The 27,544-nt window shown below is 38.7% G+C and overlaps 3 protein-coding genes across 5 annotated transcripts in view; 2 read left to right on the forward strand and 1 right to left on the reverse strand.

Annotated features, from left to right (window-relative positions):
• The first annotated feature begins 16,343 nt into the window (after positions 1-16,343).
• Positions 16,344-19,115, forward strand: terb2 (telomere repeat binding bouquet formation protein 2). 2 transcript variants are annotated; one of them, XM_017441628.2, is made up of 8 exons: positions 16,344-16,451; positions 16,544-16,614; positions 17,619-17,700; positions 17,800-17,939; positions 18,030-18,091; positions 18,166-18,224; positions 18,318-18,403; positions 18,835-19,115. In XM_017441628.2, the coding sequence occupies exons 2-8, from the start codon at positions 16,551-16,553 to the stop codon at positions 18,903-18,905; spliced, it is 564 nt and encodes a 187-aa protein (XP_017297117.1). In that variant the 5' UTR covers positions 16,344-16,451; positions 16,544-16,550; the 3' UTR covers positions 18,906-19,115. The 2 variants fall into 2 exon arrangements, with proteins under 2 accessions (XP_017297117.1, XP_017297126.1); XM_017441637.2 differs by having other exon boundaries at positions 18,318-18,391.
• Positions 19,116-19,907: 792 nt separating this feature from the next.
• Positions 19,908-22,923, forward strand: sord (sorbitol dehydrogenase). The gene is made up of 9 exons (XM_017440922.3): positions 19,908-20,122; positions 20,204-20,237; positions 20,677-20,841; positions 21,028-21,187; positions 21,304-21,422; positions 21,767-21,832; positions 21,920-22,098; positions 22,264-22,385; positions 22,511-22,923. The coding sequence occupies exons 1-9, from the start codon at positions 20,069-20,071 to the stop codon at positions 22,674-22,676; spliced, it is 1,065 nt and encodes a 354-aa protein (XP_017296411.1). The 5' UTR covers positions 19,908-20,068; the 3' UTR covers positions 22,677-22,923.
• A 1,140-nt stretch (positions 22,924-24,063) lies between these two features.
• apba2b (amyloid beta (A4) precursor protein-binding, family A, member 2b) overlaps positions 24,064-27,544 on the reverse strand; it is a 57,287-nt gene continuing 53,806 nt past the window's right edge. For both annotated transcript variants that reach the window (XM_017404477.3, XM_017404463.3), the window contains 2 exons: positions 27,032-27,172; positions 24,064-25,315 (listed from right to left, as the gene is read on the reverse strand). In XM_017404477.3, coding sequence (XP_017259966.1) covers positions 25,244-25,315; positions 27,032-27,172 — 213 coding nt within the window. In that variant the 3' untranslated portion in view covers positions 24,064-25,243. The remainder of the gene's footprint in view (positions 25,316-27,031; positions 27,173-27,544) is intronic.

Consider the following 27,544-nt stretch of genomic DNA (forward strand, 5'->3'; position numbering starts at 1 on the left):
GTTGTGGTAGTAGTTGAAAGTCATCCCCATGTATACTCTAAGTGCGAACACATCTTGCAGGATCTCATATGACCACATGAGATCTCGCATAATATCATGTACTTTGACCAAAACGGCTATAACGTTCTTTCATCATAAGAATGTTTTAATTAAAAAACTCTGGCATGAAAGACGGCAGGCGATATGCATTGTTTCAAGAAAAGCTAGGCCTTTAATTCCCAATGAACCCACACCATGAGGCGGGAACAACACGTCACTGTCACTGTATTTACATATTTGCTCAGACTAATAAACAGAATGAAGGAAGGTAGAACGACGTGTGTATAAACCACGCTGCTCTTGAGACGGTCCATGCGCCGGACAAAGTAAATGTAGATATAAACCCCATCAGGAACAGATAGCATGACAATACAGTGGCCAAGGAGAAAAGTCAGACAGGCCATGCAAAGGCAGGTAAGTCCTGCTGGATGGGGCGAGCTGGTGAGCAGCTGGTGGGGAAGGTCAGAGAGAAAGCTGCTGTAATCAGCACTGCTTGAACCTGGCAGAGAAAACAACAGAACTCTTCCCCAAAAATCTCTCATCACGACCCGTCGAGTCTTTCCTCCAGCTCTTGTGATGTTTATTTACCGTTCTCTGGGTTTGGAAAAGGATTAAGTAAACACACACCGACGCATCTGTGGCCTGAAGGAGGCTGAAGAGGGCGAAGTCAACTCAGCAGAGGAGACTAAAAGATGCACAGCCTGCAATATTCTCTTTAATCTCTGTTTGTAAACTATTTACTGACTTCATTGGCCTAAATATTCTAAATACATTAACATATCTATATCTGCTGTGTTCATTCTGTGACCTAACTACTCAGTGGCTGCTCTTTCTCTTTGTCCAGATCTCTGCATGATGGCCACAAGCTAAAATCCACAGACCTTTAAACCTTCTTAATGAAACCGCTCCAGGAGTCTAAGTCATTATCTTTAAAGACTCAAATAAGAATCACTAACTTTCCAAAAACCCATCTGTCACAGCTGTAATATCACAATAAGTAAAAGAGATGAAGAGAAGAACGGTGTGTTAGTTGAAGAGTGAGATTTCCCTCAGGAGCAACAACCATCCTAACATGTTGATCCCTCTCACCATAAATTACACTACCCACATGGCCCTTGGCCACAATTAATCACGTGATCACAGCAGCCAGATTAAATCTGAAGCCTTGGACTGTTCTCTGGTCTCACACATGCTCTTGCTCTCTTTCACGCACAGGGCATACCAGTAATCAGTAAGCCAACAGTAAGAGTAAACATATGGTCAACATTAGATGAGCATATAGCAACGCAAATTATTATAAATCTGTGTCAGCGCAGAAATTAATCTCAGAGTGGACGACGTCTGACATCAGCTATCTGCCTCAGGTTTCCCCAGAAATGCTGCAGATAGTTGTTGCTAATTGCTCTTGTAAATAATCAAAGATTTCAATCTAAATAACCAATTAATGTCCATCCATCCATCCATCCATCCATCCATCCATCCATCCATCCATCCATCCATCCATCCATCCATCCATCCATCCATCCATCCATCCATCCNTAATCAAAGATTTCAATCTAAATAACCAATTAATGATCCACCATCCATCCATCCATCCATCCATCCATCCATCCATCCATCCATCCATCCATCCATCCATCCATCCATCCATCCATCCATCCATCCACCCTCATAGACACTCTTCCTGGGTGATCCCAAGACATTTCCAGGCCAGAGAGGTTATATAATCCCTACAGTGACTTCTGGGTCCATCCTTACTGAGATGCTGCTGGTAAACCCCCGCAGGGAGACTCCCAGGAGACTTCCTAATCATATGTCCAAACCACCTCAGCTGACTTTCGATGCAGAGGAGCAGCTGCTCCACTCCTAGCTCCCCCTGGATGATGGAGCTCTTTGCCTCATCTCCAAGACTGAGCCCAGCCATCCTACAAAGGAAGCTTATTTCAGCCTCTTGCATCCAGGATCTTGTTTTTTGACCTACATCTCATGACCGCAGGTAAGAACTGGAACCTCGACAGACTCGTAAACCGAGAACTTTGCCATTTGATTCATTCCGTAACACACCAGAGTTAAGGTTTAGTTGTGATAGACGAGGGATGAGATAAACCATCATGTTGTATATTTCTTTATATACACCTTATAATTTCCAATATGTTCCCGATGTTTTAAATTTTCAAAAGTTTTTTTTTAAGTTTTTGAAATAGAAAGTCAGCAAAAATCAGTGCTTCAGAATTACCTGTGTGTGAGCAACATGTTGGTAATTTTTATTATAATCAGCTCTGAAACAAGTTGGAAGAAACACAAATTTATTAAACTCTATGAAGTGTACATTTTATCCAGTTCTTTGGTTGTACAGACCTGTGTAGCTCAACTGAATCTGAAACAAATGTTTCACATTTCAAACTGGCCAAATGTTCTCTTTTTGTAATAAAAGAAATAAAAATACATGGTAACTGAAAAGGGAGGCTGCAAAAAAAACAAAAAAACATGGAGAGATTCCAGTAACTAGATGCTGGTGTTCATCATGCCAGTAAGGATAAGCATAACCAGAGATCTGTGTTTTATGTTAGCATCATTTCCCAAATTTGATCAAAACCCGGATAAGCCTCATAAGCGGGTCATTCGTGTACAAGCAAATAAATTCAGTCAGTGGATGCCGCATGTATGTAATTCAACACTCCACTGCAGAGCTTTAATTTCACACTGCCAGACCTGCATCTCCACAGCAACACTGGCTCTGGGCTTGACTAAGTTGGCCTTGATACATGATATGACTTTATGAGTAAGAAGATCAGCTGTAACGAGAAGAGCCCCTTGTCATCACACAGAACTGCAATGATAACTTTATTAACTAGAACGATGCTCAATGACTAATTAATCTCCAGTGATTTTCACAGGTAATCCTTCAACTTATTTAGTAGAAAGAAAAAAACAAACTACAATTCAAGTTGTTCCAATACGATGATGTGAAGTGGTTCTGACACAAAAGCAATAAAAGTGTTTGCAAAGTGTTTATTTGGCTTTAATTTATTAAATTATTTTTTTTAACATAGACAGAATTTTGTTTGTGTCACAGAATCAAACAGAAGTGTATAATGACACAATGGAAAATCTTTATTCTGAATCTGAATTTTGAACCATGAGGCTGAATTTAATTTTCTGACACTGCAATAAACTGGTGGTTAAGAACTCAAATGAACTCAAACAAGGAGGTAGCATGTTTGTGGATTCAAAGGATCTTATTCACGATAACAAACTAAACTAAAACCAACTGGATCAAAACTATGAAAAACTGAGATAACTTCAGGACAGGATATGGAACAGAAAGACAAAAATCTGAAAGAGAGACTTAAAAACCAAATTATGAGAAGCAGAGAATGAGCTAAACAGTTCAGGCAGCAAGGACCCTGTTAATAACTAAAGTGCAATTTAGACCCTGGAGCTGAAACTGGCACAAAGACATCCATCTGGACTCGGAGACTTGAACTGGTGGAGACAAGACTCTTTTGAAAACTTGAGCTTGAGCAGGCAGGAAGAAGTCTGGCAGGACCCTCATGGAAGCTACTGCTGGAGGCAAGTCCTCCTGGATGCTCTCAGCAACTGAATTGTCACTCAAAGCCATGGTGTTGTCCTTAAACCCCAGCGCAATAGACAGGATGTCTTACCTGAGACAGGAAGTTGGCTTGGTGAAGAGATGTCCTCCTAGACCCTTCAAAGACTGGACCTTGACTTGGAGGAAGACCATGGAGTCAGAGATGTGACACAGCACTCACAGACCCCAGCTCCAACCAAAACAGAACTATAACTCGCAAGCATACAAAACATGAACTCAGAAACTGAGATAAACATGCACACCCTGACTAATACAAAGAATTTAAATTTGTTATACAAAGAAAAGTCTAAGATGAAGTATACTGAGGAGATGTTACATGTATATTTACTGTAAAACATGGCAAGAATGTACTGATAAACTGCTGCTGCTAGAATAGCACTCGCGTAGATCGACTCTATAAAGTACTGTGCAGCTAAAAAAGAAAAAAACTAATATCTGCATAACAAAATTTTGCCTGTGACCTGGGTAAGGATAGTCAAAAAGCCATGATGTTACACGAAGGGACACACAGACGGCCAGATAAGGAAGCTGCAGAGAAAACGTGAAGCACATGAATACAGACAAGGGTAATGCAATATGTAAATGAAACATTTGTTGAAGTGAACGTGCCTGCTGTTGTTTCTGTGATGTGAATCGTACGGGACACAGCTCAGTGGGAACAGCTGCACGCAATATGCAGCTTCGTTTCTCAGACTACTACTGAGCGCCTGTCTGAGCGTCAACTCTGGTTGGAGCTAGAGAGAAAGGGAAAAGAAAAGTGCAAGCGTGCTTTCCGTTTCGTCCACTGGTAACAAGTGAAAATAGCTGATTAAATAAAATGTAGTCTACATTACAGAGATCTTGGATAAAGCTTGGAGGAGGTGAGTCGCTGAAGCCTGAGCATGAATGCCAGGAGCTCTGGATGCCGCTGTTGCTGCTCAGACAGTGATTTATGGCGCAGCTTCACGGGAGTAGGGAAGAAAAACAAGGATGTTTCCACATAAAGAAGTGTCCACCTATAAAAAGATATTCTGTTTGACAGTCGCGGAGAAAACAGGATTTTATGGGTGTGTTGGTCTGTGGAGACGTCGGTGTTTACAGGCGGTGTTGGCTGACAGGGAAGTGTAGCTTTGTGCTCCTGTGTCTCCGGTCAGCAGGGTTTGACACCAGACGCTTCCTTCCCTCCTGCCCTCCCACTGTCACCTTTATTAACAGTCTGCCAGGTGGAGACTTTCTCGGCTGTAGGCTCAGATTTGCTGATGTAAGTGATGAAGAGAGGCACCAAGAGTCAGTGGGAGGGAGCAGGTTTCTCCTGGTAAAAAGTAATGTTCGGAGGTAACACAGCGGCTGTTTGCCACACTGTAACACAAAGTACCAAAATGTTGCTGGCTTTTAATCTATCATAGCTTTTCATCATGATATTCTACTTTATCAGTGGTTGTTAAGCAAAGCTTGACCTTAACTGTGTAAAAATGTCACAAAGCTAAAAGATCAATCAGCATCTTTTACTGACAGCTGCAGGTTTTATCCCAGCCAACGATGGTGGCCCTAAAAGAGCTGACTTCTGTTTATGCATCAGTTACATGAGAACTTTAGAGATTTTCTTTCTTTAAAGAGTCAACACTGAATTATATGTTGTGTCTGTCTTCTGTCAGGAGTCTGTTAGCCTGTTGGTAATGTTCTCTTGACCTGATTGATTCATCTTTGCAGGTAATAAACGACAGAGTGATCAACCAGTCATTTCTAAAGTGCCGTCATTTTTTTTGTTTGGTTGGTTTTACCTCCTAGAAAACTGGTTTGAAAAACAAAAAGTGTCACAGAATTTTGCACATACAATTTTTCATTAATAAAGAGCCAAAGCCAATACTTTTTTCTTGTCACAAAGTCTGAGTCATTTTTCACCCAAATGAATTGACATTAAGGAGTTTTAGATATGTTTTTAAAGACATATAAGGCAGATATATTATAAAATAAGAAGTAACCAGTGCACACAACTCTGACTCTAAGCATTAAGTTGGCTGCATTGTTATGATGAGGAAGAAAACATACAACATAATATATAACTGGTGATATATAAGTTTCTTGACAAAAATGTCCCACAGGAAAATACTTTAACCACCATCCCTCGTGGCCAATGGGACACTTTAACTGTAGTGGGTTAACATTAGAAAATAATAGTTGTGCCTAAAACTTAAAAGGGTTTTATTTTGGTTTTTATTCATGCATTAGATATAAGATTAGCTGCTGCTGTTTATAACTCCTGAAAGAGTTTGGGAATGTCACTTTAAATTGAAAGTCACAAGACAAAGTCATGGCAACTTTTCATCCTGAAATCAATGCACTAACCTTTTAGTAGACACAAAGGATTTAAGAAAAGGGATAAAGACTATATAATAAGACTCTAAAGAGGTTATGAGATCATTTATGAAGTCTTAAGTCAAACCCCTCATGGCTCAGCAGCTGATTTACTATCAAAGGAGATGTTCACATCCATGGATTTGTTACTTAGTCAAGGTTGACTCTACATACTCACTTTTCTGTTTTAAAAATACCCTCGCTGACACTCTCATTATTGTACATATGGGAGCTGTACAGTTCAACAAGCTGTTGTAATGAGTTCAGTTGGACTTTGTGTCAAAATAACAACAAAGTTGTGTTACAGTTGTTTTCTTAACCCAATAAATTGTTGTATCTTCTTTAATACAAACTCGCTCTTCATCGGCGTATTGTTATTTGTCGATATACCTGCTTTTTAAAGCCATGCATCACTTTTATTTTTACCACTAATCTTGCAGCCTGTGTGTGTCTGCATACAGTACAGTGCTGTAGGTGCTGCCAGGCGGAGTTTTGCATTTTCTACATCGGCTGTTGTCGCGCATCACATCACAACAATCTCAGCAAAGACTGAAAAGCATCTCACCATCTGGGGATTCCTACAAATATATCAGCGAGGCCTTCAGAGCTGTGCTACTGTGTCGTAACTCTGAATAAATGAACATTTTTTTTCAATTTCTGTATTAAATGGCTGATCATTACTGCCTAACAAGGAATTTAGGAACCTTCTTCCAAAACAAAAATAATAAACAGGATATTTCAAACGGTAACTACAAAATATATGCAGTAGAGTATATTATGTTTCTATATTTTATCTAAAAAAAGGTTGTTTTTTTTAGTTAATATAACTATTTGCTGAAAACTGTATAGTAAAACTTTTAAAAGGAGAAAAAAAGTACAAAAGCTGACGTGCCGAATATTAAATGTAGTTTTATTGATGAAAGTACTGTAATGTTCAGGCTGATAACTCTCTCATGAGTACAAAGGACAAACACTGTAGTGTTTTTAGGTATTAAAGAGTCAAAACAACAATATAGAGACATTTTGATCGGTGTAGACCTCTGTTGCAGTAATATGTATCTTTTGTAAACATAAAGCAGCAATATCTGGGTTTTCTGAACTGCACAGAACTAGGTGAACAAATAAAACCACTATAAGCTTTTTGAATGAAATTTGTGACACAATGTAAACTTAATAACCAGTAAGTTCTGATTTCATACATTTTAAGTTTAATAATATTGTTGCAACTTATTAGTTAGAATTAACATTTACACAACACATTCATATTTACGTTTTTATTCAGTACATTTCCATCTTTGTTTGCTTTTATTGGTCGTTCAGTACTTTTGACTTTCCAAACTTCCCACCCAACTTCTGAGCCCAACCTCAGGCTCGACTCCTGCATTAACGACGGCGTACTTCAAAGATGCAATGAAAACTCGCACAGGGCGAGTGCGAGTGTGAGGAAGGTGAGTAACAGAGAGGCAAAAAGATTCTGCTGCTCTAAACAGATCTGCATGACTGTGGTGAAGGTCACAGCAGGCTTCCCGCCAGGCAGCGGTAACCTGAACCAACAACTGCAAGACAAGAGAGCACCCACAACCTCCTACCTGGGTGTAAAATAAAAAGTGCTTGCACTTGTCCTGCGATCTGAGAAAACAAGCACATTCAACCATATCACCTGAGGGGATACTGTGTTTGATGTAAACAAGCTAAACTTTACCGGACTAACTGTCCGGACTTTCTTTATTCAGATTAGTTTTTACTGCAACGTTCTACTGAGTTTTATGTTGATGTTTGTGCAGTCTGATGTTTTCAGGACTATGGAAATAACCCACATTACTGCCCATGCATTGCTGCTGACGAGGATTAAATCGGAGTTGTTTTTATTTATGAGGAAAAAAATTGGAAACAAGGTCTTTGTATCACTGAGCTGGTTTACCGAGGCCATGGTGTTTATGGACTCCATCAAGGAAAAGGAAAACTTCAAGAACTTTCAAATGATTAAATTAAAACTATTATCTCGTTAAACAATATGACTGGTATTGTTTTGACAGTACAAGAGAAAAGATTCAAACCATTTTGACCTAAAGTATGTTTGTTTATGAGTTTTAGAGGAGCTTGTAGTTGATTTTTTTGTTTTCCCATGCATCGTCATTGCAGATATTTCGGCGAAATTCTGCCCACCAGGCCCTGTGAGGGTTTGTCCCACCTCTCGCACAGTGACCCCTGGAGATTGACACAAGCGCCCCGCGACCAGGAAAGGAATATGCTGATAAAGACAATGGATGGATTCTGGTAACCACAGCTGCTGGCATTTTACTGTTAATTTCTCCTCTTTTTTAAAGCCATGTAGCTTAAACAAAGTCAGAGTAATTTTCTTCCCTGGGTATCAACTAGTCTCAAAACTGTCCTTTTTGTCGGGTATCAGCATTTTTATCATCTCTGAGGTCTTGGAGTGAAATCATGAATGACCTCAGGTAAATTAGTAAGCCATTTCAGTCAGGGTTTTTTTTTTTTTGACGAAGAAGTGACTCACGTTGCATTTTACAGCCCTAAGGAGACACGGAGAGCAACAGTCAGAAACACTAACCCAATGGCTCTTCGATGTATAAAACTCCAATCAGCTTTTCTCCTGCTTTTGCTGCCTCTTCGGGGAGATCTAAAACAGTAACACAAACTGGCAGTCAAGTCTCAACAGTTTAGAGTTCACCACAAAAATGAAAACCTCAGCTTCTCTCCTTTTAGGCCTTGGTGAGCAAAAACAAATAAAAATGTATAAGACAAATAACCTTACCAAAGCATTTATTTTAGCTTTTAGTCTCATTTTTTTTCATTTAAGCGTTGCTATTTCTGTTTCAAATCCGTGTTTAAGTTGACTGATTTTCACTGCTGCTTATTAAAACTGAAATCTCACTTTGTATATTTGTTACTTGAGGGTTTTGTTTCCTGTCAAGTTATAAAAGCCAGAGATGTAAGTTTGAAACGCGCTGCCAAAACACAAACGGTGTGTGTGTGAGTGTTGTGAGGAGCAAATGGAGCTGTGTTTAGACAGCAGCATCCTGCACTTGCACATGGAGGAGGAACAGATCACAGAATCTCAGAGAGAACGAGAGAGAAGCCAGACGTGCATAAATATCACAGTATTTAGGTTATTAACAGTTGGTCTTTGTTTTTGTCTACTTTATGATAAATGGAGAAATCTAACACTTGGGTTAGATTCTGTCGCATTAATCATGTATAGAAACTTTAACAAAACATTTTTGTTCTTGATTATTCAATAATCATCACTGCCAGCCACCATGAAAGGCAGGCGATCGTGTTTGTCTGTAAGAATAATATCTCACGAAGAACCGGAAAGATTTAAATAAAATATACAGCTACAACCGATTAACTTCTGAAGTCAACTTGAATCAAGATGGCCGCCATAGCTAACTGGACTACAAACATGGCTAAAAAACGGTCAATCTTTCACAGATAACACAAACTCTGAGCGCTAACAGATTACACAACATTTTTGTTGAAAACTTTAGCATGTAAGGCAGCGATCAGCATGGATGTCTTTAAGGACATTAAAGTAAAGTTTCAGCTAAAAAAATCTAATTCTAGGTGAGGTTAATGGCTAATTATAAAATACAGCTGTAGAAGAATGCTTTCAAAAACTCTCACCTGTTCTTCAGACAACACAAAGTACTTTTCTCTGATACATCTTTGTTTTTTGGTTCTGTCACAGTTTTTGATTTTTAAATTCTTTTGTTTAGTGCTTCATTTGGTTTCAGTTTTTTACTTTGTTCTTCGTCCTTGTGTGTTGTACCATCATTGCCACTAGATGTCTTGTTTCCAGCTCTATAAATACCACCGGTACTTCTTTACTAACAGAACAATTTTGGTGTTTAATATAATCTCTAATATAATGCACTGAAACATGTGGCTAAATTTATTAGATGATTATGGGTGATTTACAGAAAAAAAAAAGAAATGTATTTATATATATCATGCTTAAATTGTGATTAGTATTACAAGCTTAAAATCATGTTAGGATTACAAGACTGGTAAATTAAAACAGAAAATAGCAATTTGGGGTATAATAATCACCCTAACCTTGTAGATACAGAATGTATTTTATTTATAAAACAATGATCCATGTGACAATGATTCATTCAGTTAGTTGATGAACTAATACACACAAATGTTTTTGTTTTTTCCAGTTCCACAATCAAACTTTTTCCACTGTCAGACAAGCGTGTTTGAAAGTCTGATATTTTGCTTGTTTTCTGTCTGTAAAAAATACAGAATAAGTTAAATAATAAACTCTCAACAAGGTATTCAATAAACTTATATGAAATCAAAAAACACTAAGTTTGATCAAGCTAAAAAAAAGGCATTTTAGGTTATTTAAAAAATGATAAATTATTCTTTCCTGCTGTTCACAGCAAAAATAAAATGTTGATTCATAAACTCAAGGACAAAGAGAAGGACAGTTAGAGAAGATGGTGGGAGTAAAGTGTTCGGTCATTTATCTAGATGGATGAGGAGCAGCATGGTGGTAACTCCGGGGAGCAGCCATATCTTTGTGACGCAATCCTCGGGCCCCAAAAGATGAGTCATCATCGACCTGAGCAACTTAAAGGGCAGATTACATTCACACATGGTCTGGCACAGCAGCGTGACAGTCCTCTGCGAAACACAAACTTGGCCGCAGTCACTCAGAAGTTTGGCAGTTTTTGTCTCCAGGTGACCTCTGTTCAGCTGCATCTTTCACTTCGTGTGTCACCCGACCAGCACCCCTGTGCAGGCTTGGAAATGTGTAACAACGTGCACGCGTGAGTCTGGTTGACGCTTTCTGAATAAACCTGCTCCCCTGAAGGCAACCCCTCCTGTGAGATGCTGCTCAGCTGTTGCCCATGTGGCTCCTTAATGGTCTGGGGAACAATAAACTGTACTGTCCTGTCCCTCCTCCGTGACATACCCCGGTGATAGAACGAGGGTTAAAGGTCAGCAAATAGCCCGGAGCCAGCACGAGAATTGCATTTCAAAATAAAGTTTACTTGTCATTTATATGGAACTTTACAGAGTTATCTACGGCATTTATTATAACATGCCTGGTAAATCAAATGTGACTTGATTTATTCTAAATACCACAGTAACTCTTGAATTATACCACTATTTTTAGGCTAAATAGGAGTTTGATTTTGCAAAGCACTAATTAATAAAAACTTATTGACAAAAACAAACAGAAAACAAGTTTAAAAGCAGGAATCATTCAAACGAAGATAAAATTTCACCCCTTCCTCATACTTTAGATCTGATGAAAAGGGTTGAGACACATTAGCAAAAGCATGAATGCACAAAATGCCACTGAGAGTGCAAAACAATGGGGTAGGGCTATAAAATAAGGGGAAAGTGATGTGATTTGGTCTTTGCGATGTCAGGGGAGGGTGAAGAAGTAGAGCTATCTGCTTTAAACTTTTCAACAACTTTGTCCTGGACCTGTTTGGTGTGTTCCTTGGTATTTTCCTTGGGACATACAGCAGCACGGTAAGAACTGCGGGAATCAACAAGAGTTAACGTCTGAAAAGAAAATTCCAGACATTTTTTATTTTAGGAACAGAAATGTAAAACTTGTACTGGAATCAGCCGACAGGGAAGCTGGTCTGGGTCCAGATCAGAGGTCTTCATACACAACTGTGGTGAGAGATGATAGCATGTCTGCCGTTTTGAAGGGATAGAAGAATACTTTATTGCTACTCTTTGTAACTTCAAATTAGGAGTCATGGTGTAGCAGCAGATGTAAGGATAACTCTAAAATATAGAATTCAGTTTAGGGTGCCATGTTTTTATAAGTGTTTAAAGATTTAAAGACAATGTTGTAGAAGATCTGGTCTTCTAGCATTGCAGCTCCCTCTTTGGGGATAACGCCATTCCTCTCAGCTGTCTCCCAACATCTCACATTCTCTTCAGGCACAACAGAATCGCCGCAATAATTATCACATCACCATCACAGCTAACTAAACTAGTTACTCCCAGTCACATCTGGACTGAAACAGCAAAGTCCTTGTGTCATCTCTACATCTCGCTTGGTAACGTTTTCAGCTCCGGAGCACACTAAAACGAATCTAGCCTTCTTAAATAAAAACCGCTTCAACCTTATAGAATAAAGACGCCATACTTTCAGCTTAGAAAACGGACACTCCAGGCTAATAAACGGCGCTACGTGTTAGAGATACAAGTGTGTCAAAGAGAGAGTACATCAAAGATGAAGCTGAGAATAAAACCCCGTCCTGCGGTGGCCTTAATCCTTCAACACCTGCGATTTGAAGCACGCTCCTTTGATGTCGCTGGTTCAGCTGGAGAGAGAAAGAGACTTGACAGGGAGGGAGAGAAATGGGAGGATAATAGGCTCTCGTTTAACACAGAACTAAACTGGGAGCAAGTTAAAATGACAGACTGGTGTGGATAAAACCTCCAGTGATGTATATCCTGCGAGGTTTATGGCTCCAGCTTACTGACAGAGTGCTGCGTGGCTCTGCTGATGGGATATCTGTTGAAGCCCAAAGAAATTCATGAAGGCATTGAATTTGTCTTTTGAAGTTCTGGTCTTCATGTTGATCAAGTCCTTCTATGAAGCAGGCATCCCTACACCAGACGAACATCTCTACAGCCACCACATGACCGGGAAGTACTTCACAATTATACTTCTTTACTTCTTAGAGTTTTGTCTTTCTGCATCTTTTAGATGATCTTAATAATACCTATCATTTCTGGTGATTAAATCTGATTAAAGATGACATAAATCGGTGTAGCTCCTGAACTGAATGAAGCTTTTTCTCAACCAAAACTTTTCATTTTTAACACGAGTGTCACGATTCCTCTTTGCTCAGCCCTTCCTTGAAAGCCTAGCCTCTGGAGTGGCGTTAAAAAAGCCCAAAACAGTTAAAATAATAATAAAAAAGAACATAGCAAAGCAAAACCAGTCCAATCAGTTCCATAACCTGTTGATTTCCCCAAGCAGGAAAATTTAAAACAAAGACTACTGACATATTTTATACTAAACTGGTGAATCATCTCATAAACTAAACATAAATTAATTGCAGAACAAGAATTTGAAACAAATAATGTTTAAACTTAATTGCCCCTAATGTTTACATTTTAGTCTCTGATGTGATTTTTCATGTGAAATTTCAAAAAAAGCCCAAAACATAAAGGTAAACACTCATGTCTTGGAGAAAACGTAGCGTTTGGGAGATTTTAGAGACAAAACAGTCACTTTATTCAGAAACTGATGGACACATAACTGACACACAAAGTAAAAACACAATAATTATTATTAGTCCCATCAGCAATGCTGTTAGCACACCAGGAATGGCAGCTGAACACAAAAATCGGGAAACACAATGAAACACAAGAGAGAAACAATCAGGTTTCCCAACGCCGGGCATTTCTCTGTCCAGAAGGAGACAAGCTGGAAGGACTAAATCAGGAAACAAAGGAGTAATAGAGGACAGGTTCTGCCGTTTTTACAGTTTGTCTGAATAATTTCTGAGCATCAGAGGACACAAACACACACAGAAGCATGTTAAATGTAACAGGGCTCTACGGTGACGGCCAGCAGAAACATGAATGTTTCATTGGAGCTGCAGCTAAAAATGAATCTTAATTAGTCTTTAAGAAAATCTGATGTATGTATATTTAATAGTCTAATGGTGAAAATGTCAGAGATAAAACATGACTTCTTCAGCTGCATGGATAACTGATACTCATAATTTTCAGCTACAAGATATTCTAAATAAGACAGAATCCAAAGACTTGGCTAAAATGTTATTTTATCAGTTTATTGTTGGTGTATTTAATAAACTGTTATTTTAGAATCAGTTTCAATTGGGCTACCATAAATTACTTATTCATCCAGTGTCAAAAACTAAATATAGATCAACTCCTGCCATGTCTGAAGATTCTTTTTAACGTTACACAAAACAGAAAGTTATCACAAATTGAAACCTAATAATAGAGTTAATCATAATTAAGTAAAAACACTTAACATTCTATTTATGTCAAATTAATTTCTTGATAGTTTCAAAGATGCTTTTGAAGTTTTTTAAAGTGTAACTTGTCGTGAAACGGGATGAATTTTTGTGTTTTGCATCGGTCACACAGTAAAATCAACACTATGATAAGATTTTTTAAGCAGGACAGCACACAGAAGTTAAAAACCATGTTTAACATTTTAAAACAAATGTTTTGCCCACTGATCAGGCCACCTACATCCAATCCGTCTGACGTTTGGTTCAGATTAAGCCTCAGTGTCTGAATCGTCCTCTTTGTTCTGAAATGAGCACACTGGGTATGGGAAACTGGGTGTGTGTTCGCTGTTGTCATGGTAACAGAGTTATCACGGCTTTGAACCCTCTCCTCCAGTCAGTGAGCAGCGTGGAAAACCTCTGGCACCAATGGCTGCATTTGAGCGGGTGCCGGGTGAAATATTGCAAATAAGAAAACATCATTTTACATTTTCAGACGGAGTCACTGTGTTTGTCTCTACAAGCTGAAATAAAGCCCAGAGATGAGCGGCTTTACGTCGACAAACCTATACTGGTTTAGGTAAAAACTTTCCGATGAAAAATCTGATTTTGACTCAGTCAAACCAGCAATGAATCAAGAGCCTGCCAGTCTTAGAAAACACAGAGGTGTGTAATATTGTGTGGTGTGAAAAGCCATTTTTCCATGGGCTTGACTCGGCCCTACCCAGGTCGACCCAGAACAGGTTCAGAGGCTTTCCATTTGGTGATTCCACCTGCTTCCATCGCAGTTCTTAGGACCTACCTGGCTGAGGTACCAGGTGAGCCACGCCGAGCTGATGACTGGATGAGTCACGACAACAACTGCTTCAAAACCGCCATTTTCTACAGCCACACCAACTTCCTTTTATCCAGTTATTTTAAAACCTAAGTCTTGTGAACCTTCTCTGGCTGGGTGACTAACCACAGATCGAGCACCAGGCACACCATGACCTCGATGTCCACCACTGTTGACATCAAACATGACATCAGAGGAGAGTCGAGCAGCACCCACATCGAGGCGGCAGTCAGTTGTACAGGAAGTCACCAAGACCATTTAGAATCGAATTAGGGCGCTACGCTCGACAATCAAAAAACGGCTGATTGTGTGTTTAAATGAGAACAAAAAGCATCTGACCTGCAGATAAGTCTGCCAAGGAAGAGGCGCCGGTCATCTCGGTCATCTCGCCGGTCATCTCGGACTTCGTGACGTTCCTGTGTGGAGACGGGAAGAAGTAAAAACTCACAATATCAGGATAGATCCATAAATATATAAAAGGAATCTATTTACATCCAGCAAATGTTTGAGCTCTTTGAGAAGGATACAAACAGCCTTCCTGTCGAAGTAACAGCTCTTTTAACAAGGTGAGAATATTTTTCACCTGAAAGATCCCTTCAGATTAGGACCCAAACTTTTACCAGTTCAAGGTCACAGCCTACAAGTTTGTTGCACTTGAAAGAAAACAGAACCCAACTTGTTTAGAAATTTAGATTTACTACCAAATACTACCATCTGCTGGTCAAATAGTGTAATTGTTCCAATGGTTTGAAGAAATTACATCTTATCTGAAGAGTTTTAAAAGCTCAAAATTAATCTCCCAGAGGAAGGAACTTTAAAAGTTATCTCTTTAAAACCATTATCATGAACTAATAGGGGTTTTATCTTCAATATGGTGTGGATTTCAAAACTGCTACAAAAAGACATATCTGTCAGTTACCACAAGTTTTATTTTGCTACCATTGACTCATGATTGTAGAGGTTAAAAACAGGATTTCAAGAGGGGAAATACAACAAAAATCTCAATAATCCTTTATCAGATAGGACAAATGACAGATTATAAAACAGGCATGTAGAAGGCCTCGCATCAGTCCTGTCAGAAACCCAAACCATGAAAATACAATTTATGGTTGGTATTTTTACCTTTAACAAACAAATGTTGGCATTGTTTGCATTATGATATAGTTTCTCTGTATCTTTGTTGTTGTTTCTTGTTTTATCTTTGCTCATTTTTTTGTCTAATTTAGGCGGTTATGCCAGAACTGAGTGAATAAAGGCAAAATAAAAACTGAAGTAAAATAAATGACACAATGAATGCACTGTCTAAAAATACTATATCCTGTACAGTAAAATGACGAACACAACAATCTGTTAGCAACATGCTAACATGTTAGCCAATTAAAGTACTGTATTTTCATAGTGGCTGTCATTTCACATTTAAATGTTTAAAACACGCATTTTACAACAAAAAACTGCGTCATACCCACACAGCCATAGCTGCGGGTCTTCTCTTCAGCTTCTAAAGGAGATTTTAGCTAACAGCAGCTGCTGTTTGTGTCGCTTCCAACCACGGTCGACACATTTCCGACAGTTTGGAACAGCACCTGAAGGCAACACGTTAAGCGCCAAACTAGCTGCGGCGTTTAATTCATAGGTAACTTTATTTATTTTAAAAATAAGGTATCAGGAATGTTATATATATGTGTCAAACCTACTCTGAAACTTGTTAGCATTGTCGTTTCAAAGGAGAGCCATGTTTAAATCTAAATCAGCCTGGTTTTCAAGCAGTGTGCCAAAGGATTACCTGAACTTTTGGGGTAAGTTAATGTAGCTAATCTGTCTAACATCTTGTTAGCTAACTTAATTACTGGTGCCACATTTAGTGTTTTTCTGTTAAATCTTTATCTTACTATTCAAATTACTGAGTCAGAATGATTAGGTTTGATATTAATGAGATTTAGCACTAGTTTTGTTTGTTAGCTGGTAAAATACTAACATTATTCTAACTTTAAACATAAAAGCACATTTTAAACCCGTTATTACAACAGTTTATATGGAAATTTACAGTATAAATATTTAATTCAACTCACCTCAACTTTATTTACTTTTCCAACCACAAAGAAAACCTAAAGTATGCAACAGAACAATAAAGAGTAATAAAAACAGACATAAAACAATACTTTTAATGTAATAACAAATAAGGAAGTCTCCAAATCTAAAATAAAGATAACCAATAGGTAAATTACAATTAATATGAATTATCTAATTTAAAATCAAAGCGATTGAAATAGTCAACACAGGTAGAGATGATAAGTAGAAAGGAAAAACACATTTTTAAAATAAATGTTATTGTGTATTTTGAATGCTTTCTTTCCAAAACAGGAGACATGTAACAAAAATGACTTAAAGGTTAAAACTTAAAGAAAGAAATGATTTCTTTGTAGTGTTTAGTAATTATGTGGATAAGCTTTGTGGCGCTGACTGGTAGTTTTTTATTTTAACTTGATGCCCAGTAAAGAAACCAATCTGCATGATGTCTTGTATTATTTCCTCACCTGTTTTGACACTCAGAGATTAAAGCCTGCTTCCTGTTAAACACAAACTCACCTGCTGCAGAGATTACCTGGGACAGGGATCACCTGTAGGCCTCCAGGTGATCCCTGTCCTGAAAAAGATGAATGGACACAAAGCAGCTGGTCTGGACGGAGTTGGAAGTTATGATTTAGTCGAATCTTGCGCCTGATTTCTGTTCGACCTGCACTGCACGTGTTTCTGGCTGAAGAGTTTTTAAGTGTTTGTTTTGACGTCATTTCTCTCGCAGTCCTGGAGGGTGGAACCGTTACAGGCTGGAGGACAGCAGATTACCTTTTCAGCGCAGATGCAACGTGTCCCGACACGCTGAGGTGAGCAAAAAAAAAACAAGCTGTCAGCCAGAAGACCATTTATGAGCCCATTTCTTTGCCTGACAATCCAGTATAAGTTGCACGGTTTCTGTTTTTAAGGATATTTTACAGCAAAGATTACATCTGGAACAAGGTGACGGTTTTTCACTGTCTGTTTCTGTCCACCTGTGAAAAGAGGCAAAGTGTGAAATCGGTGTGCATCGGTCATTTCGTGCTGCCTCCAGCCTCTGTACAGGATGGTGAGGAATGATTTCTTTCTAACCTGTGCTAAGTCTATATGTGTTAGTCAGAACGGTTCTGATTATAACTGTGTCCTTCTATCGTTTAAGAGGTTAGAAAGGTAGTTGGGAGGTTGATTTGGGAGTGTGAAGATGAACAGGCAGCTGTGCAGGTAACACCACCAGGAAACATGATTTAAACAAAACACATAATTATCTTAACTTGATTTCGTTTTTGGTTCCAAAGGAGGATTGTTTAATGTGCCTGACAGAAGGCGACTGCCGTGAAGAAGTGAGGAGAATGAAGTTTGTTGACCTTCTACTGGGATTATTTTGAACTGCAACCTAAATTGTCAGCTGTGCAGTGAACTAATGAAGTCCTCACTTCTTTGTTGACAGTTCTGAGCCTTTGGAGACGGACTCATCGAGAAGTGAAGCTCCTCTGTGGGATCATTTAAGAAGCCCAGTTTGTGGTATGGTCACAGGTGAAGTGTTTTACAGGAAATAACTCACTTGTACTGAAGATATACCGTTAATACTAATAAAAAGCAATACTATTTTAGTTCAAATTTGGGGTTTAGATGCTTTTCTTATTAGTTCATTATTGTAAAATTCCTCCAGAGCAATGTGAGTAAAAGATAAAGTCATACAGAAAATTACTTCAACTTATTGCTGCTAAATGCGGCTCTACAAGCTGTTTGCTTTTATGTTTGCTTTTACTTAATAAAGAATGAAACTGTGGAATCTGTTGTGTGTTTTTGCACACCTAAGGTTAGATTTGAATAAATTCCTGGAACTGAAGGAGGGTAGACTTTCTTTGTCTCATGACTGTGTTGTCTACTTTTTAAAAAACAAATTTCTTATGTTGTTGCACGTGGTAACCTCAACCCACAATCTGTCTGCTTTATCCCTACAGGATATGTCAGCATGGATAATCTCCAGAAATATTCAGGTGATCTGTGTGATGTGCATCCGTGGAAAATCTGATGTTCAAAACGTAAAGTCTTCGTCTGTTTGACACGCTCATATTCAAAAATGAAAAAATACCAGGCAATAATCACTGCAACTATGCTGAACCCATTTTGTATTTTTTGTTTATTGGAGCATCTTTGTCATTCAGTTTGTTGTATAAGGTGTAACATATCACATTGTGTGTATAGGCTGTTTTTTAAAGAAATAAATTCAGTTTAAAATGCATGCATTTTTATCTTTTTTTAATTTACTGAAATTAAATGTGTTGTAAAAAAACAAAGGATAGTCTTTTGAGATTGGTACAGACTGACTGAAATTGTAAACATTATCCATATGCTGCTGCAGTATTGATTTATTAATAGATTTGGAGGAGTTCTTATATGCAAGGCATACAGATTAATTAATTAGGTAGATTTATTTTATTGATGTAACAATATATATTTATAAAGTATACAAATTTATTTATCGTTCGTACATCTGAGTTAACGTTTCGCCCACAAACCAATAATTAAAGCGTTAAAGCATAAAACAAACAGCCCTTGAATGTACCATGACGTGTTACGTCATCTTTGCGCGCCCGGTTGCTGAGCAACTGGACCAATGACTGGACCTTACGGCCAGACCCAAAGATTCTATGGTACCAGACAAAACCCATTTAAAATAGACATTAAATAACTGATTAACTCAAATAAATCACCTAAATATTTTTTTTTAAAAAGGACGTACGTGCTATATTTATCTAATATTTGCCATATCACTTTAGTTTTTCTTTTTTTGGCTGTCGGCAGTTATTGGACTCGAGCAATACGCTAGGATTTAAGATGGGGGTTGCTAAATATATCATAGCTTGTTAAAACATAATCATATTTCCTTTTTTTAATAAATAGCTATTCGTTGATTGTAAATATTTATTCAAATCAAGAAAAAGTGAAAATGCCAAAAATGGGACTATTTTTCTAAGTATAGTTGCATTTCTTCGGTAGCGGTCACCCCTGCCAAATGGACCCTTCCGCGGCTTTTTGACCAATCATATGCTTTGTTTGGGTTCCAGCCCGCAGTTTGCAGGACGTGCTTCTTGTACAGTCAGTGAAATTTGCGGCTTTACGTGACAGTTGCACGTTACTGACTGTTTTTTTTTTACTTTCGTCGTGTCGTGACGCCTCAGTGCTGCTTCTGTCATGGATCAGGAAAATCTGTCCGTGGTGTTACACGCTAAGGGAGACCTCAGGCTTGTAAGGAACCGAACACTTTACCCAAACGCTCAGTTGTGAAATTATGCAAAATAAACCAAGCGGATTCTCGTGTCTTAACAGGAAAACCGTCCTGTCCCAGAACCAGGACCTAACGGTAAAAACAGCAACTATTCTGAAATGGAACTAGTTTGTTTAATGGCATATCTGTTTACATTTGCACTGTACTGTGTGCATTTATAATAGATATATTATGTATGTTTTCAAACTCATAGAGTCAACTATGGTTACTTTCAAATATTCTGTTTTCTTATAGGCAAATTTTTTAAACTGATTTTTTTTTGTTTTGTTTTCAACATTACTTATTTTTTGTTCCTAATCAGTGTAAAAGTTTGATTAAAATCAGACTAAATTGCAGGGTGGACCAGTCAATAAGATACTAAGATGCACACCCATTTGAAGAATCAAACTAATAGAATAAAACAGAAACATGCTTTATTGATTCCCTGAGGGTTGAGTAGCGAGTTAATTATCTGTCTCATCTTTATGTGACCAATGACTTTGTCAACATGTGACATCTCGTTTTGTGTTTTCAGAAGTTTTGCTTCAGATGCATTCTGTAGGAATCTGTGGATCAGATGTGCACTACTGGCAGTTTGGTCGAATCGGGGACTTTGTGCTCAAAAAACCGATGGTGCTGGGCCACGAGGCTGCAGGACGTGTGGTGAAGGTCGGATCAGCGGTCACACACCTTAAAGCAGGTAAATACATGACTCTCAGACTTATAAAATACAATAGGCATGCTCTAGTTCTGCAAAAATCGGTTTAACAGTTTTTAAAATAAATTTATATTATTTGGGTTAGCTTCGGTTGGCTTTTCTTTCTTTTAAAACTCAGACTTTATCTTTTTAAGGTCATATGCTGTGAACTGCACTTTTATTTCCCAGGTGACAGAGTGGCCATTGAGCCTGGCGTGCCCCGTGAGATGGATGAGTTCTTCAAAAACGGACGCTATAACTTGTCTCCCACCATTTTCTTCTGCGCCACGCCTCCAGATGATGGAAACTTGTGCAGATATTACAAGCACAATGCCAACTTTTGCTACAAGTAACACGATTTCTTTTCGGATTGCAGAGTTATTTATCAGAACTGACTGATAGATAACATACCTGCCTAATCTTTCACTTGTGTTCTCATCTACTTCTTGCTGTGTCTCTGTTCAGGTTGCCAGATAACGTCACATTTGAGGAGGGAGCTCTCATTGAACCCCTCTCCGTGGGGATTCATGCCTGTTGCAGAGCAGGTGTCACCCTCGGCAGCACTGTGCTCATCTGCGGTGCAGGTAACGCATGAGCACAGCCTGTTAAACTCAACAACTTCTGGAGTAAAATTTCCATCAACAACATAGCATGTAGTGAACTGTCTGTTGCAACATGGACGTTGCAAGTCAGGATTCTGTTTACTTCACAGGCAAGTTAAGACAGGCATGATAAATGACACTTACTCAACAACATGTAAGAGAGAAGAAAAAGTGGACTGTAGCATATTATGCAAGGTAGTTAATGTTTAACCTATAAAGTTGTGTTATAAAAACAAGCTTGTGAGGATTCAGATGTGTCTAAGGTGATAACTAGTGAAACTCTTGATAACCTTTAGTGTTATCAATTATTTTCTCCTTTTCTATAGGACCTATTGGATTGGTCAGCTTACTTGTTGCAAAGGCGATGGGGGCCTCACAGGTCATCATCACCGGTAACACACGTCGACCAGTTTAAAATGACACAATATATGCTGAAGGTTCTGATCGAAGCATCAGAACTTGTGACCTGCTGTATTCAGATCTGTCTGCGGAGCGTCTGGCGATGGCCAAAGAACTGGGTGCGGACCTCCAGCTAACAGTGATGACAGAAGATGGAGCCCAGCAGCTGGCCAAGAAAGTCCAGGACATGCTGGGAGCTCAGCCTCAAATCACCATTGAATGCACTGGTGCTGAGAGCTGCATCCAAACTGCCATCTATGTACGCGACTCATCAAAATCAGTTCGACTGTTTCTGCTTTTGTTTCAAATCCAAAACGTCCTCACCGCTATCTGTTATCTGTTTCTTTATCCGCTTCAGCGTGAGTCATAAACATCAGAGTGTTTCGAGAGACTGATTAAAGTTACAACTCACTTTTCCTGTCAGGCAACACGTTCAGGAGGAGTGGTGGTGCTGGTGGGTCTTGGCGCTGTCATGGCCACTGTCCCTCTCGTCAATGCTGCTGTCAGAGAAGTGGACATCAGAGGCGTCTTCCGCTACTGCAACACGTAAATAAAAATATGCTTCATTGAGAAATAACAGGAATAATTCATCTTAATATAGTTCAAGCTTAACTTATAAAATAGTTCTTTAGTCTGATAGGAAATATAAAGATTTTGTGCTTCTGTTGCAGCTGGCCGATGGCCATTGCCATGTTGGCGTCGGGTAAAGTGAACGTGAAGCCCCTTGTGACGCATCGCTTCCCTCTGGAACAGGCGGTCCAGGCCTTTGAGACCACACGCCAAGGTCTCGGGATAAAGGTCATGTTAAAGTGTGACAAAAACGACCAGAATCCATGAACCGACTCCCTGCAGTCAAACAAAACGGAGCAGCTGAGCTCGACTCAGCACAAACTAGACTCTGACCTCCGACAAGATAACAGAACAAGTTCAAAGGAACACATTGATCGCAGCACTGTGAGTGTTTGTCTTCAGATGCTACAAGTTTAACTGTTTAATTATCTTCAGTCATTTGCATTTTTTGTCTTGCACTGTATGTTGGAATAATCTAAATACTGTATTACAATAAAAAAGTTTTTAAATAGTATTGCAAAAATAAAATAATGATAAAGATGCTTTTCTTCTTTTTACGACCTAAACGTTTTTTATTGTTTGTTTGGGTTTGAATTTCTTGTACTACCTACCTTTCAGCATTAGGGGGCACCAGAGGTTCAAATAGGAATTATTGACCAACAGGGGAACCAGGATGTGTTATTTGCTTATTGTAGTACTGTATTTAAACACGCAGGACACTGGAATTAATCTGAGACTGTTGACTGACATTGACACTTTTTTTTATAAGAACCCGTTAAAAAGCAAAATGTTTCCACGTAGTTTTCTTTGTGCAGCACTGCAGAGGATGTTTCATCAGATGTGTGCAGTGATGGTCACTTAAATGCAGAAAAAATTTACTTTCCCTTAGTATTAAAAACACATTTTGATAAATCCTATAGTTGGGTTTCCTGAGCGATCCCTTAGTTGCTGTAGGCTACTGAAGGACAAACTGACCACATTCCCTCCCTCTGCTGCTGTTTATACTCACTCTTCTCTCCATGTTTAGAAATGTAGTTATGCTGCTTGTTTTTGTTTTTCTTCCCATAGGAACCACTCCTTCTGTTTGTTTTTGCCTCCTTCCTGTCCCCTCTATCCCTCAGCTGGCCGAGGCAGATGGTCCAGATCCTGGTTCTGGTTCTGCTGGAGGTTTCCTCCTGTATGAAGGGAGTCATTTCTATTAATTTAATTGCTTGTAACAGAGTTGAATTTGGATCTGAATTAGATTAATGATCAGGACTTGTTTTTTCTTTTGAATACTGCCCTGAGACAACTTTTGCTGTGAAGTGGCGTGATGCAAATACACTGAATTAATTAGATTTTTCAGCTTCTGTGTAACATAGACAATAAAATTATTTAGTCAATTTCTATTCTGTTTGCTTTACTATCTTAAGAGTTTTGCACAGTCCTGAACTTATTGGCCTCCTTATTTCTGAACCATTGAATTGATAGAGTAGCATTTTCCCCAACAATTTTATTTAGCCTATAAAATGTTAAACTCTTCATTTGTATTGAATGTTTCTTTTTATATTTTCTTTTTTTTTGCTTCTTCATAGCATCATGGCTCATATTTCAAAAAGACAAAAAAATTAGCTTCAGTTTGAGGTTAATTAGTCGAATAAAAAGAGAAATAAAGTCAGGTTTGAGTTCAGGTTTTATTATCTTACCACAGTGACATGATACTACTTTACGAGGCATGCACACAGATAATGTTCATACAGTTAGAATTTACTACAATGCATCATAAAGTCCTTACCTCACAGTAAAGACTTCTTTTGTGTCACAGTGTGTGAATCACAACTGTCTCTGTCTGAGGGCCGCCGTGCAGCCGGTCGGATGTTTGCAGTGACATAAACCTGTGTGTTTTTGTTTCTTAACATGAGCACAATACTGGACGAGTTTCTCTTTATGTACAGACATTCTAATACTGCTTATGGCGATGAGACGGCTCACACAACACGGTTACATTCACAGTCCACTCATTAGTACGCATGAGTTTCGCATGAACACACAGGAAAAAAAAAAAACATGTCATCCTTCATACACTTCATACCAAAAGCAAAATGTTAACTGTTATTTAAATGTGCATTTTTGTACATGGGATTTAGAAAAGATTTGCCATACAGAGGTTGAATTTGTGTATTGCCTTAAGATGCCGTAAATTAAAAACAATATGGCGTTTCTCCCAGGAGCCCCCTGCTGTGCACATTGTTCCAGCTCAGCAAACACATACAGAAACTCATCCACCTTTTCACTGACAACAGCTACGATATCGGGCATGTAATCGTACCTTTGACATCATCTTAATGAGCTTCCAGCTCAACAGCAAGATTCAGTAGATATTTACAAAGCAGCTGTGGCTCCGCCCCCTTCACTGCAACTGCTTTCATATTACCAAATTATGTATTTACACGGGAAATAAATTAAAGGAGGGAAAATGGAACTATACAACCTGTATAGTTGGAGTATCCTATTGCATTACGTGAATTAAAAAACAAACAAACAAAAAAAAAAACTGACGCATTGGATCGATAACCCCTTCCAAACTGTTTTCACTAATGTGACAAAAATAATCACAGACAGGACAAATAAACAATATTCACACACGTGCTGCCTCCTCAGATTACGCATCTTCTGTCGTTAAATAGCTGTTGCATGTTAATCACAAACAAAGTGGAGACGATGAAGAGCGGAAGTCTTCAAATAAAGCAAAGAAAGAGAAATGAATCACAGGAGGAAGGGTCCTCCCGTCGGTGGCCAATCTGCTCTAGTTTGCTCTGCGAGATGACGACAGTGTCCTGCCAAGCAGCTCCTCTTCATATGTACATGGGCGTTTCCTGTCCTGTTAGAAGTCTGAACATGGCTGCCGGCATGGTCTTCATGTGGATCTGAGGGGAGAAATGTGACGTTTTTTAAAAAAATGAACAAAAAGAAAAATTGAGAGAGAAAAAAAACACATTTGTTAGTATACAAGTGGTTTTAGAAAGCAGTGTTATTGGGGGAAAAAAGTGATGTTTTGTAAAATATTTCAACATTATTTGAAAGTAACAAAAAGACAACAAACCAGATCCTTAAACCTGATCGTTTTTGCTTAAATATGCTCCCGTTTTGATTTTGATCATGGGATGGTGGTGTGGTCCTAAAACAGAGCTTCGCTCTCAGACTGCAGGTTTACTTGTGGTTCCTAGAGTTTCTAAATCTAGAATAAGAGGCAGAGCTTTCAGTTATGAGGCCCCGCTCTCGTGGAACCAACTTCATGTTTCTGTCCATGAGGCTGACATTCTGCAACTTTTAAGACTTTCCTTTTTGATAAATCCTATAGTTAGGGTTTGCTTGGGTTTCCTGAGTTAGTTCTGCTGTTATAGACTTAGACTGACAACATTTCCTCCCTCTGCTGCTGTCTTTACTCGCTCTACTCTCCATGTTTGTACATGCAGTTATTGCTGCCATTACCCTGTGTTTTTTCCCATAGAAACTACACTTGGACCACTCCTTCTGTGTTTGTTTGTGTCTCTTTCCTGTCCTCTCAACCCCCAGCAGGTCGAGGCAGATGGTCGCCCATCCTGGTTCTGGTTCTGCTGGAGGTTTCTTCCTGTTAAAAGCGAGTTGTTCCTTTCTGCTGTACCCAGTGTGCTGCTCAGGATGGGAGAGGAAGTTTTGACACAATCTGACTTCCTTAGATAGACAACCTTTCTCCAAATTTCCATTTCATCATGAACCGTTTGATTGTATTGTATTATAATTAGAGTGAATTGACTTTATGTGGGTTTAAATCTGAGTTGAATGTTCTTCTTATTTTTGCTGCATACTGCCCTGAGACAACTTTTATTGTGAATTGGCGCTCTGTAAATAAACTGAATCTGTGTGCTTCACATCATATTGAATCACTTTTCCTTTCAAAAACACTATTTGTAAGCTTTTGGGAACTCCTTTTATTAGTTTAAATGTTTTCTCATTTTTGTCTGACTAAAAGGTTTTTAGCTTCTGAAGTGTTCAGAGCCTCCTTTTACACAATGTTTGAGCATAAATATTTTATCTAAGGGAACATTAATACTAAAGTGTTGCACATACAGTCTTTCAGTTTTTTATCACTTCATTACTTTCCTGGTCTTTCTTTAAAATGTGTTATTGTCATAAAACTGAAAATATTTCTGTTGCTGTTGTCCAATTTTCAAGTAAACAAGCACCTGTTTTCTTTTGTCTTTACACTTCATTTTGACCAATCTTCTTTATATTTAGTCAGTAAAAGACAGGAAAATCTCATGCTTTAAATAATATACTGAGTAATTTTAGGATAGGGCTGGATTTCAAACGCTGCCATTATTTATGGTAGCTGTGGGATTTATTCAGCTGTAGATCATCTAATACTGGAGTGTATGTTACTCCGATTTTAGGAGTAAAATAGAGTGGAAATACGTCACTGCAGGTTTTCTGTTAGGAATGCGTAGGTTGCAGTTTCTTCGCAGACTGAGTGGTAATCTTTGTGGTGAGAACAGTTTATTTGTAAAAGAGTAAAATCAGTGGGCTTCGTCCTCAGAATATGTGTTATGTATTTGAAGCTGTCTGTATGTGTTTGTGGTTTTGTTTGGAAGCATCAGTTTGACCTCGCCGACAGAGTTGGAGAGCGCCTGAACGATCTTCTCATGTGCCGTGGCCACCACGCTCTGCCCGTTGATCTCTATAATCCTGTGACCCACACGGACCCCACCTCGCTCAGCGATGCCTCCTCGCATCAGGCTGCATATCTGCACGGTAGAACACACACAAGGATATATTTTCATGTTTGTAGGATTTTGTGAGGATAGACTTAAAGTCAGATGGTGGGAAACAACAGAAATAGGGAAATTTGAAGCAGGCAGTGACTGATTCTTCTGCCCTGGGCTTCAACTGTTGGCTCATCTATTCTCTCAAAATAATCAATGTTGTTGCTGGTGTCTCAAATTCTTCTTAATTTAGTTCCTGTATATCATAAAGTGCTAGAGCTGTATTTTGATGCCTGCACAAAAGCTCGACTTTGGCAGAAAACATCTGAGACTACAGCCTTGGATGTCCAGGTGTAAAAACCAAGCCTATCGTCATTTCTTAAAGTGTACTCCAGCAGATTAAATCATAAACGT

This window comes from Kryptolebias marmoratus, linkage group LG15 (genome assembly GCF_001649575.2).
Source record: "Kryptolebias marmoratus isolate JLee-2015 linkage group LG15, ASM164957v2, whole genome shotgun sequence".
NCBI lineage: Eukaryota > Metazoa > Chordata > Actinopteri > Cyprinodontiformes > Rivulidae > Kryptolebias > Kryptolebias marmoratus.